We start from the raw sequence: 13752 nt of genomic DNA on the forward strand, positions 1-13752 counted from the left end.
AACACTAAGATTTATCTATTCTTCCTTCAACAAACGTATGCATATAAAAATATACTGGGAAAGTGTTGAAAATCGACATGAATTATGTTCAGTCCAAGTTACTTCAGTAGCAATAGTCTTTGTTTAATTTTGATATTATGTTTTTTGACGAGACGCCATTTATTTTCACCACTCATTGGTACTGTTGACAATACCAACATGACCAGTTACTGTGATTTCAAAATAGAAAGGAAATGAGCTTTAAAAAACCTGCTTATTGCACCAAAACTTAGTTTGTGATTCATTAAAGCGACCAGCATCTGTTTGATATCTTTTAGTGGAAAAATATAATCGTAATACATGGTTATTTTGGGGTCCAGTGACTGATCGAAAGCATCACGGAAAAAAGGACTGTCTACAGATGCATTCGATAGGTGACCGTGGAATCACTAAAAACAAGATTCAGCTCCGGGCAGGAGTAAAATAGACAAACAAAGGTGTAGACGACCTAAAACTTACAGAAATTCAATAAATACATATAAACTTATTGTGTTTGGAAAAAGATAAACACAAGATGTATGCACCAGGTAACAACAACCTTCTGTTTTACAATCCTGTTCATCCATGTCCGATCGGTAACATGCCATATATCCATGATTTTGCATACTTTGATCTACTTTAATGCAGACGATTTGTGAAAATGACTGACAAACAAAATAAACGACGAATACAGAGGACTCCACATAATCGAATAACGGTTATTCGAATATTTCGGTTATTTGCATAAAATTCTGCGGTCCCGATTTTTTCCTTCTTTATCTTTGTTTTTCAACTCCGTGTATTTGCATAGACTTTTACATGACCTCCGGTTATTTGAATAAAATATTTGGGAAATTCTAAAAATATAATCGAATATTTTTCAATTTTGCAATATATTTTTAGCGAAATTCGCCGATATATGTTTCTATTTTACTAGAAATCATCATGGTAACAGATTAACGTTAAAGTATGGCTTGTTATTTTATGCATGAATCTGCAAAGGTATTCGACGCTGTTACGATTTACATCAGCAGCGGTTGATCATAACTTTAGTATATTCACTGGCTCAAACATCTAATTAAAGCATTTGCACTTTCAAATATGTTTATTTATTAACGTAACGTACCTTAGTTCGCGATCGGTTGGAGAAACCATGCTTCCTTATAACAATCGCCATGCATGATCAGTAGTCTCGTTCAACCAGACTTCTTGTTGACTACGACAGACATGTGCGTATCAAGCGTCTCGTTGAACGAGACATAGAAGCATGCAAAGTCGGCGTGCAATGACTACCGCAAGTTTCGAACAGTATGTAAGCTTAGGATAAAAAAGATACTTGCTACGTTGTTTCATTGCTACTTGAATATGCATTAATTTCTGAAATGTTATCAAGCTATTCGCCGTATAGATCAACAAACAGGGAGAATTCTCAAAACACATTTAGGTCGAGTGAACGCATGGCTTCAAACAACACTACTAGTTGATCGGCACTTTGAAGTTTAATCACGATCGTAAGTTCATTTTGCCAGGCAAATGTACGTAAATTTGTTTATTATTTAGGTTCAGAATTGTAGACACAAATCCAATCCTGTTTTGTAGAATCTAATAGCATTTGATATCGATCGTTTAGCTGTTTCTCAAATATTCACGTGTCGATCTAACGTAAACAAGAATCTAATATTGGAAATTTTTTGTTATTAAACAATTAAAATCGATTTACAACTTCGAAAATAATTACTTGTTGTTCGTTTTAAGTGTAAATAATTAACATATTTATCAAGTAAACGAAACGAAACCTATTTGCCTATTCACACATATGTGTGGGGGTCAAACGGAGGTGCAAAATGTCATCTCCGCCTATTCGAATACTCCGGTTATTTGCATATTTTCTTCTGGAAAATGACCTATGCAAATAAGCGGAATCCTCTGTACATGAAATTTCAGGATTAATATGCAAGTAAGTCATGATTTCCAGCTATCCCCCGCTGTGATTGAGTGTTGTAAACTTTGATTTCAAAAGAAAAACGAAGATTTGTTAGCAATATCAGTTGTAAATGAAAAAAAAATTGTTGAATGAACACTTGCATTGCTACCGTAATTTAGCTGTTCAAAACCATCCAAAAATTGTGCAGGAGATAGTGCGTGCATTCAAATCACAGTAACTGGTACATCACGGTGACTAGTCGCCACCCAGTATATCATACAAATATAGGCACCAGAATTCTGTGATAATATAACCTTACACCTTTTTTCTAGGATATTCCTTGATTATAGCCTTGGATGTTCAGTAAGAAGATACTATATATGTGAATTGACTGAAAATTAAATATTTGCAAGATTTTTAGATCAAAATTTAAACTTCAACACTAGTTCCACAACTGAAATGAAATTAACACAATCATAGAAACTCCCTATCACATCCTACAACAACCTAAAGTAAGAAGAACTTCAATGTCCAAATATGTTTTGGAAATCCAGCATCAACAGGCATTTGGTCACAACATCCTCAAATTCATGTCACATTGGTCCCCAACGTCATGTAATTTTATCATGACAAAACAATAGATTTCCTGTCTATGGGCCCCTGATAATCCCAACTCTTGAATTTCCAGCCCAAACTGTCTGGATTGTTAATTTTCCAGACAGCCAGATTCTGTTTGAGTAGTCAATAATCAAATTTTTAACCTATATTTCTGTCCGTATTGTGCGCTTTCTGGACTATCGGCTACCAGATTATCACACTTTCCTTGCACAAAAACATTACAAACTAAACTACCTACCATTCCTGGATACGTGACTACCATTCCTCGTATCTCGTCCAGGAAGTTCTGCCATTCATGTTGATCTGATTTTAACATCTGAGCGAGTTCTGTCTCCTCCAGTAATGGTTTTGAGCACCGCAGTAAATATAGCAACACTTCATTCATAGATAAAATTTCTTTACCATTTTCTGAAATTTAAGGATTTGATGATTTTTCACAAACTTGTGTGAGTATTCCGAGTATCCTGAATAAATCTGTTAACAACTTGTCACTTTAATATCTTACACAGAGGATACAATAGAAAACATCAACTGCTCAAGAGTTACGTTAAAAAGTGTTTCAATGTTATAACAAAATGGTCATGACAGAAATCTGTACCTTTCATGACTAGAAATTTCATTATAAATTTTATACTATGATTTTCACAGTATCTCTTTTATGATTTTTTTCTCAAAAAGAGATTTTAGAGCTTTCCAAAAGTCAAGACCAACCTGGAAGACTTCGGGCAAATCTTGGCATTAAGTGAAAACGTGGACAAGAATCATCCCCTCCCGGTCCTTTCCAGTCCAGATCTACTAGCTCGAGGATCTCTGTAAATAGGAACTGGGAGAACAGATCCAGGCTCCTTACGGAGAAATTCTGTAACCCAAAAACAAACATTATAGTAAATTCATAGCAGTATAGAGGAATAAAAGGTTCTTTTTCTAATTCTCAGACCATTACAACCAACTATTCCTCCATTTTGTTTCCATGTTAATAGTTATGAGGCATATGATATTTTAAAGCATTAAACTGCCTTCCTGTGGAATCTATGGTTTAAATAGATGCCAGAGCTTTGCAGACAATCTTCATAATGCATGCTATGAAGATAGTTTAATGCTTATACTTACATTAATCATTCATTTTAGTGGACACTACTTTAACATTGTTTAAGTTAGACCAGGAAAACCATTTATCAACGACGATTTAATCCACAAGATGGAACAGCCATTTTGATGGTGATCAGTTTATTTTACCATGTCAACATAAGTGATGTCAAGGCTAATGCCCATTTTACAGAACATGTGTATAGTATCCTGTTTACCATGGTAACCAAATTTCATCAAAAGAAAACCTGCCTGCACACCTACAAATTAATGGTGGTTAAACGAGCGTACATGAATAAACAGGAGTATAAACTGTGTCTTACCTCAGGGACTGCCTCTTCAAAGATGTGGATTGTATAATTAATGTTAAACCGGATTACTTTACACACTGGAATCTGTAGGAAACAAAGTCACAAATTTATAAATTCAAAAAGTGAACTCATCTTATTTTCCAATCATGTAAATCTATTGCAAAGTTATTTCCGTTTATGATTAAGAATGATTTCTTTAAACTAAATTCACTCTACTAGTACGCCACACTAGCAATATTACTCTATAGTTACTTACATTATCCAATTTGTAGTGAGATAATAATGAAAATCCTTCAAATATGTACTCATGGTTGTCATGTTCTATAATGGTTGGGCTTCGTGTCTGAAATGGAAAGGAAAGGTTAAGACCGAGTCACAAACAGGCTTAGCAGGAATATACACATACTAAATCTAATGAAATTATGTTTGGATTCTTCTTATACAATGGAATATCTAGATCTGTCAGGTAGATATGTTTTCATTCCTATTTCAAGACTACTTGTACAATTTAGTACCTTACTGTCCAATATATATTTCACAACCCGAGTTTATGTATATATTCAATATAAGAAATTTTAGGCAATGCATTGTAAAATTAAGCAATAATTAGAAGGATGATCACTGGATGGTTGCTCTGGAGTTATTTAAGAATTAAACAAGGAGCAGAAGCCTAATATATGTAGAGACATGTGTGATGTAAACTCACTAGAAAGTTAGTGGGAGGAGACATAGTAATAACATAGTGATATAAAGTCTTCCTGTTGTTAGATACAGGATCACACTGATCATACGCCTCCTCTCCCGGATATTTGTCGTGGCGTATCCCCGTTCTTCTGGATTTCAAACTACACCGACACACAGGACCATCATTCATCTACAATAGACAATGATTACAATGAATAGTTCAATGTCCAAGTCAACGACATGAACATATAGGCAACTCTAGATCCAGAGAAAAAGTCATTCACTCTTCAAAAGGTTCTCATCGACCTGGTTGAATTGCTAGGAGCAACTCTATTTTACAAAGATAGATACAATTATGTGACTTTATCAATGCATGTATATGTACTATAACAATGGAGAAAATCATTAATAAAATCATCAATGTTGATGCATGCTTCAGGACATGTGTTTATAATGATTGCTTCAAAATTATGTCCTTTTCTACAGCAAATGATTAAATATAGACTTGTCTTCATAATACAGATGTCTCATTTTTAGGTGAAAGATGTTGCCTTGTTCGCTCTTATGCTAACCAGCCCAAACATTTCATTAGGAAGCCCTATCTACAGTAGGGAGTTATGGTCCGAGCACTAGAAACAACACTTTCTTTGCGAATTATTTATCACAGTTACCTCCCCTGGGTCATTGTACCAGAGTTCCTCATGAAGTCGGTATGGATGGTTCTTCTTCCTGTTGAGTTCTTCCATCCATTTGTTCTCCTCATCTTCATTATCATCAGAATCCGAGCCGCTGCTACTACTACTACTGCTGTCAGAATCTAAAATCAGCAGTGGAATTGTTTTAAAAAATGTTTTTTCTTTTGTTTTTAACAATATTTTTGCAATACACATATAAAATGATGTCATCAAACAAAGTTTTCTTCAAGTTTTCCACACACATATGACAATGTCATCATTACTATCATCATTGTCACCATCATCATTGCCAAGATTGGTGTCATTTCTACCATTGCCTTCAACAAGAATGAAAATTATTAAGGATATATCAAAACAAATGAGTACAGAGTGAATATTATTATATCTTTATTATATCTTTGTATGTGAGATACCAGAAAAGTAAAACATATCTGATAAAGTCTGTCATAAAAGCCAGTTATTTTACTCTATAATCATGAAAAATGTATTGACAAAATATAGAGAAATGGTTAACTCTGCATAAAGACTCTAAAAGCCAGTAACAGGTATAATACTGAACAATCAAATCTGTGGAATTTATATCACCAGCTTTCGTTAATCAAAGGCCTATAAGTCCGCCAAATAGGGATCAATGAAAGTGCCAAAACCACTATGCGAAGGCCCTACCCTAAGACATTTAACCATGTTACCAAATTTCCAGAAAATTGGGTAATATTTGATATTTACTAGAGTTATTGAACAAAAAGAGACGAAAATAGTGTTTTTCATTAATCAAAGAGCAATTACTCAGCCAAATAGCTATAGGGTCCAGTTTAAGTCCCGATCACATATGGCCAAGGTACTGAGACCTTTACGTACCCTGGCATGGTACCAAATTTCCAGAAAATCTGGTAATATTTCCGAGAGTTATTGAACAGACAAACAAAAATGCCATTTTTTGTTAATCAAAGGGCTTTAACTCTGCCAAATAGGGCCATTACATATTGCTAAGTTTGCAGAAAATCGCTTATATTTGCAAGAGTTATTAAACAAAAACAGCTGAAAGTAATGGTTTTTGTTAATCAAAGGACCATAACTCCGACAAATAGGGTCTGATGAAAATGCTGAGCAAACTAATTTGAGCCCTTGGCACATTTAACCATATGACCAAGTTACCAAAAAAATTGCTTAAGATTTGTGGCAGTTATTGCACGGAAACCAAGCGTTACAGACAGACAGATGGGCGGACCCAAATTAAAATCCCCTGTTGCGGTGAAGTGAAAGCGGGGGTTAACTATACACCATGCTGGCCAACAAGAACACCAAGCCAATGAAATGTTACCTGATTCATCGTGATGGTGATGGTGATGGTGGTGTGTGTGCCCATGGAGAGCAGACGGTCGAGGAGGTGTGTCTACTTTAGGCTGGGCCTCCTTGATCAGTCGGGCACGCTGGAGTAGCTCTATATCAAACTTATCCTCAAGGTCCGTCATTCTCTTTGTACTCTCCATACACCCAGACTGAAACATCAAGCATTAACTACTATACCTGCTGAATGAATACTTAACATCAAATCCAATTAAATACCTTGGCATCTTCTAATCTTTTATGATACCGGCATAAATATTAGTGTTGGTTAGTCTTGATTTTTTACTATCACTTTCTTAATACAGTCTAGTTTTACAGCACTTCTAGTTTCACATGTAGCAATTACAAACATAAACAAAAATATGACATGGATCATAATGACATAGACTATATGTCCAAACTTATTTGAGAATGACATACAAGTTTGTCATATTTACTAGAAATGAAGTTTTGCTTACATCTGAGTCTCTGGTAAAGTAGAGATCAGCTGGAGAACACCTAATCCAGGCGGGAGTGTAAATATCTTTAGGATCCAAAGCTTCTGCTTGACTCTCTGTCTCAATGTCACCATCGGAAGGCTCTTCCTCAGGCTTTGGACTGACTGTTCTTCTTCTCTTTGAGTCACTATAACAGTCAATGCATATCAATAAATGTAAAACGATTTATGATTGATAATTTTTAGTTAAAGGCACAAATCCCACTTTATTCAACCTCCACTTGCTTAAGATAAATGTCTGCTGATGATGTGTAGTGAAAAAAAAAATCTTAATTAATGAAATTCAAGCCTATAAAGCTGACATGGTTAACAAAAATTCTGAAAACAAAATAGAAAAGTCTGGAGAACATAAGTACCTCAACACCACATCCAGATGCAGTCCCGACTGAACACAGTGGAACGAATATAAGCAACACCTTGCCACAAAATGTCATGCTGAGGCAAGTTAAGAAAACATACAAGATATAATTATGCATTCCTTGTTTGTTTTGGTGTAATCTGTTGTACTATATATTTATCTGTGGTACTAACCCGCTGTACGATTCCTCGTTATTACGTCTCTTGGACCCTTTCATGTCATCTCCATCATCACGGTTACTATGTGGCCGCTCTTCAAGACGGTCTCCTCTCCTTGGACTATCACTAGAATTTGATCCTCTTGAATGTCCAAATCTAGAATTGTTTCCTCTCCATGTATTTCCCCCTGAGTTATAACGTCTTGTATCACTTGATCCCCTGGAATAATTTTGGCGTTGACCCTCGTCTTTTGGACTTCGATTTCGCTGATTATCATCTCTTGGACTTCGTTTTCGTTCATTATCTTGCTTTCGTTCATTGTCCTCTCTAAGATTATCCCTAGATCTTGAGTTGTCTCTCCTTCGGGTGTCTGATCGGTCTGAAGACTCATACCTAGATTTCCTGAAACAAAGCATTATTTCATTTTTTAATGAAAAAAAAAATACATCAAATACCAGAAGAATCATAATAAAAATACATGCTTAAATGGTTAAAATATCAGGATATATTACCACAAGTCCTCCACCTCTAGTTCACAAGTTGGAATCCAATGTGGGGCATTTACCAGGTACTGACCACTTGCATTGTCAGTAGTTTTCCTCCAGATGCTCCTAGGCCTGCTTTCTAAAGCCTGGCCTAGGCCTGCTTTCTTTCATCTCCTAAGCCTAGTCAAGACCTGCTTTCTTTCACCTCCTAAGCCTGACCTAGGCCTGCTTTCTTTCACCTCCTTAGTCTGGCCTAGGCCTGATTTTTTCACTCCCTAAGCCTGGCCTAGACCTGCTTTCTTTCACATCTTAAGCCTGGCGTAGCTTTTCTTTCACCTATTAAGCCTGGCCTAGACCTGCTTTCTTTCCCCTCCTAAGCCTGGCCTAGACTGCTTTCTTTCACCTCTTAAGCCTGGCCTAGGCCTGCTTTCTTTCACTTCCTAAGGCTGGCCTAGACCTGCTTTCTTTCACTTTCAGCCTGGCCTAGGTCTGCTTTCTTTCACCTCTTAAGCCTGGCCTAGGCCTGCTTTCTTTCACCTCCTAAGCCTGACCTAGCCTGCTTTCTTTCACCTCTTAAGCCTGGCCTAGGCCTGCTTTCTTTCACCTCCTAAGCCTGGCCTACGCCTGCTTTCTTTCACTCCTAAGCCTGGCCTAGGCCTGCTTTCTTTCACCTCTTAAGCCTGGCCTAGGCCTGCTTTCTTTCACCTCCTAAGCCTGGCCTAGGCCTGCTTTCTTTCACCTCCTAAGCCTGGCCTAGGCCTGCTTTCTTTCACCTCCTAAGCCTGGCCTAGGCCTGCTTTCTTTCACCTCCTAAGCCTGGCCTAGGTCTCTTTTCTTTCACCTCCTAAGTCTGGCCTAGGCCTGCTTTCTTTCACCTCTTAAGCCTGGCCTAGGCCTGCTTTCTTTCACCTCCTAAGCCTTGCCTAGGCCTGCTTTCTTTCATCACCTAAGCCTGGCCTAGGCCTGCTTTCTTTCACTTTCTAAGCCTTGCCTACGCCTACTTTCTTTCACCTCCTAAGCCTGACCTAGGCCTGCTTTCTTTCACCTCCTAAGCCTGGCCTACGCCTACTTTCTTTCACTTCGTAAGCCTGGCATAGGCCTGCTTTCTTTCATCTCCTAAGCCTTGCCTAGGTCTGCTTTCTTTCACCTCCTAAGCCTGGCCTAGACCTGCTTTCTTTCACCTCCTAAGCCTGACATAGGCCTGCTTTCTTTCACCTCCTAAGTCTGGCCTAGGTCTGCTTTCTTTCACCTTCTAAGCCTGGCCTAGACTTGCTTTCTTTCACCTTCTAAGCCTGGCCTACGCCTGCTTTCTTTCCCCTCCTAAGCCTGGCCTACGCCTGCTTTCTTTCACCCCCTAAGCTTGACCTAGGCCTGCTTTCTTTCACCTTCTAAGCCTGGCCTAGGCCTGCTTTCTTTCACCTCCTAAGCCTGACCTAGCCTGCTTTCTTTCACCTCTTAAGCCTGGCCTAGAACTGCTTTCTTTCACCTCCTAAGCCTGGCCTAGGCCTGCTTTCTTTCCCCTCCTAAGCCTGGCCTAGGCCTGCTTTCTTTCACCTCCTAAGCCTGGCCTAGGCCTGCTTTCTTTCCCCTCCTAAGCCTGGCCTAGGCCTGCTTTCTTTCCCCTCCTAAGCCTGGCCTAGGCCTGCTTTCTTTCCCCTCCTAAGCCTGGCCTAGAACTGCTTTCTTTCACCTCCTAAGCCTGGCCTATGTCTGCTTTCTTTCATCTCATAAGCCTAGCCTAGACCTGCTTTCTTTCACCTTCTAAGCCTGGCCTAGACCTGCTTTCTTTCACCTTCTAAGCCTGGCCTACGCCTGCTTTCTTTCCCCCTCCTAAGCTTGACCTAGGCCTGCTATCTTTCACCCCCTAAGCTTGACCTAGACCTGCTTTCTTTCACCTCCTAAGCCTGGCCTAGGCCTGCTTTCTTTCACCTCCTAAGCCTGACCTAGCCTGCTTTCTTTCACCTCTTAAGCCTGGCCTAGAACTGCTTTCTTTCACCTCCTAAGCCTGGCCTAGGCCTGCTTTCTTTCCCCTCCTAAGCCTGGCCTAGGCCTGCTTTCTTTCCCCTCCTAAGCCTGGCCTAGGCCTGCTTTCTTTCACCTCCTAAGCCTGGCCTAGAACTGCTTTCTTTCACCTCCTAAGCCTGGCCTATGTCTGCTTTCTTTCATCTCATAAGCCTAGCCTAGACCTGCTTTCTTTCACCTTCTAAGCCTTGCCTAGACCTGCTTTCTTTCACTTTCTAAGCCTGGCATATACTTAAATGACCCTGGCTGTTGATAAGAAGTTTAACCAATTAAACCTAGACCTTGATTATTCAATTTTTGTTGTATTCGGCACTATTAACCTTGCATAAACTCTAGTTTGATGAGCTCATTCTCTTAAAAAGGTAAATCACATTTCATCACATTCACATTAATTTCTACCACAACCAATTAGTAAGTTTAACTCAACCTTAATTTATTGAATTTTATATAGTTTTTTATGATATATATGTAAATCAAAGTTAATATAAAATCAACATTTACCTAGAGTCTGCTGAATCTCTGTCTCTAGGACGTAAATCGCCCCTCCTGTCCCCTCCTCTGTCACCAGATGTACTTCTGCGACGAGTCCGATCCCTATCACCACCATCAGAATGCCCAGACCTGTCATTGTCCCTATTGTATCGTGAACTTGACCTTTGATCTCTGTCATCAATGCGGCGGTGATCCCTCGGTCTCCCATCTCTGTCTCTGTACTTCTGTGACCGTGAAGAGGATGGGCAGTTTCTGCGATCCATTCCCCTATTGTTCATATTATTACAGTTCTGATTTTGATTCAACTGGTTCTGGCCTTGCCCCATGTTACCTGTAAGACCTAGCTGTGATTGGTTCATGTTCTGATAAACTGGAGATCGAATCTGACCACCATTCATAAACCCCATGCCACCTTGTTGAGGCATCTGAAATAAAATAAAATAATTTCATCATCATGCTGTCACTACAATTATCAATGAAAAAAAGATATTCCATCAAGTTTAATGATATTTTAGTGCAAATTTTACATCAAGCAAAGTAGTGAGTTTTTAAAGTTTTGAAATGTTTATGCTAACAATAATTTTATTCAATTCATACATTTACAAAAAAAAGTAAATCAGTTAAGTATGGTAAGTTGCTTGAAATAAAGGCTGTTGAGTACAATATGGACTGACAAATTTAAACTTGTTTTCCTTGATATCTTAGGAATAATCCAAAGATTGATTTTGAGAATATTTGATGCAATTTCAGCAAATTCGCAAACTGAATTTTGTTTCCAATTTCTACATAAAATTTACAATTGACAAAATTAATATACAGTAAATGATTGATGCCAAGAGGACATTAAAGTATACAAATATATATTGGCTGGAAAAATCCCTGACTGCTTCAATGATCCCATTACCTGTAAGTTAACAGCGGTTGGATTAAATGTCACCTGGTCCTGTTGAGCTGGTACGTTTGGTGCTGTACCCATCAAATTTAAAGATGAAACATTGCCAAGGTTCATGTTGCCTTGCATCACTTGTCCCTGACCAGCAATGGGGTTAGGACGCTGCATTCCTGATAAGGCCCCTGTGCCCCAAAGTGGTTGCGTCTGTCCAGGAACAGAAATTGGAACATTGCCTAATGGATTGAACAGCCTCATAGTTGGGGGAGGACCAGTCATGCCTGGTGGGCATCCCATTGGAAGTCGGAGGCCAGGTGACATTTGTGCCAGAAAATTTGGTGATTGGTTTTGTAGTAATGGACTTCCATTTGGAAACATACCCTGTTGCTGAGGCATTCGAGGAGAAATATTGTTTCCCATTGGGAACTGAAAATTAAAAACATTCAATGAATAATAAACACATTCCAGTTTGACTTTATATGACTTTTTCAAGGTAATGTGTCACTGTGAAAAGAAAAATATACTTACATAACCTTATGTTTTTGGTGCGAGATAGAAATACATTTTCGTGATAATTACTTCAAAATTTATGTTTGTAGCATGCAAGTGTTCGGTGGCACAGCTAAATTTGGCTATATAGCTAGATTTGACTACATTGCCAAATCTGACTACATGTATTATAGTGGAAAAATCTAACACAACAAGTGACATACCTGGTCACAACATCAGCGTACACAAAGAAAATTGAATGATGAATTTTGCTAATCAGCAGAACAAAATAATTTTTGTCATCTAAAATAATTTCCAGTGATTTTTATCTATCGTTGCATTCATTGGTACTTGCATCCATTCATCCTCATGTTCTGATGAAAAAGAAATAAAATCCAAATATTCCATTTGCAATATGCCACATATCTTGTTGTTTATGAGCCGACTTAGCATTTTTTGCATTTGGTCAATTTTCCAAGGGATCTGCATGCCCAAATCGCACCTGTACCTGGCCTGAATCTTCATCAGGTGGATGCTTAGGGCCTATCTGCAGTGTACCACACAACTACAACATATTGGATTAATTCGCTAATACAGTTTTATAAGGGAATATGGATGATGGATACCAAATAATTGCAACAATAATTTTTTTAAAAAGTGGCCGGAAACTGAGCAAGGAGGCAAATATTATTCATATCATCGACTTACATGTTTCGTCATCCATGCTTTCATACTGCTTGAGAAAAATATGACCAGACCTCACCTGTATGTTTATGTTTGTCCACTATACGTGTATAGCCAAATCTAATGCTACCGGACCTGTGCAAGGTGCAAAATCAATTCATGCACCAAATTGTTCCTCGCCTCTCTGTGTACATCTCATAAAAATGGTATGCGTCAATATGGGAGTTTTTTGTTTTCATTTTGAAGAAAAATTGGACTGAATTTTACAAAGCAAATCTAGCATACTAGTGGCTAAATGTAAACATTTCTGGGCTTAGCTCCCTCGGCCCCATGTTGAAATATTTTGGTACGACAATGGGTGATAAGGATAATTTATGTGAAGCTATTGAGTCTTTTACCACGATTTATACTTACCCTCATCTGTCCCATTAATCTTGGGTTTCCCCGGAGATCCATGATTCATTTAAAGGGGAAACATTAGCCGACAAGAAACAACACTACCTTTTTAACTCCATCCTTTTCACTCATTCTCGAGCATTAACCCGTTAATCTTGTCGCAATCATCTCGCTCTACCGTAAAGTTAGGAACAGTGGCGAGATGCGTAAACATAGCGGGTTCTGATCTAGATCATTAAGATGCTTAATGCTAACAGCGTATTTCAGACGCTCTAAAAGTTTCCAATGGCCTTATAGCTAGGCCCTACTTTATAACACAAGTATTAGCTTCCCAAAAAGCTAAGAAAGCTACCATACAGCATTATTTTTTAAGGAAGTAATGATAGAAAAGCTTGACGCATTGTTCTGTTCACAGTTACATGTAGCTGCCATAGTTCTTATGACAATTCATTTTTGAAGAAAGATAACAAATGCTTTCGCATTCAATGTTTAAGATAATCAACTTCATGATATTCACGAAAGGGCCATTAGGCTACCTTTCCGAACTTCACAAAAACAAAAAATAAAGGTATCTTTAAAACAATTTTAACACAGTGTGGT

General features: G+C 38.2%; 1 protein-coding gene across 1 annotated transcript in view; it reads right to left on the reverse strand.

Moving 5' to 3' along the window:
- Nucleotides 1-13319, reverse strand: part of LOC138321251 (ribonuclease 3-like) — a 34574-nt gene extending 21255 nt beyond the window's left edge. Inside the window, exons 1-12 of the mRNA XM_069264795.1 lie at nt 13171-13319; nt 11599-12009; nt 10704-11119; nt 7711-8097; nt 7142-7307; nt 6658-6835; nt 5313-5458; nt 4664-4831; nt 4214-4300; nt 3970-4041; nt 3272-3419; nt 2799-2968 (exon numbers count right to left, since the gene is read on the reverse strand). Of these exons, the coding sequence (XP_069120896.1) occupies nt 2799-2968; nt 3272-3419; nt 3970-4041; nt 4214-4300; nt 4664-4831; nt 5313-5458; nt 6658-6835; nt 7142-7307; nt 7711-8097; nt 10704-11119; nt 11599-12009; nt 13171-13212 (2391 nt within the window). The 5' untranslated portion in view covers nt 13213-13319. The remainder of the gene's footprint in view (nt 1-2798; nt 2969-3271; nt 3420-3969; nt 4042-4213; nt 4301-4663; nt 4832-5312; nt 5459-6657; nt 6836-7141; nt 7308-7710; nt 8098-10703; nt 11120-11598; nt 12010-13170) is intronic.
- Between the last annotated feature and the right edge of the window lie 433 nt (nt 13320-13752).

Source organism: Argopecten irradians, chromosome 4 (genome assembly GCF_041381155.1).
Source record: "Argopecten irradians isolate NY chromosome 4, Ai_NY, whole genome shotgun sequence".
In the NCBI taxonomy this organism is placed as follows: Eukaryota; Metazoa; Mollusca; class Bivalvia; order Pectinida; family Pectinidae; genus Argopecten; species Argopecten irradians.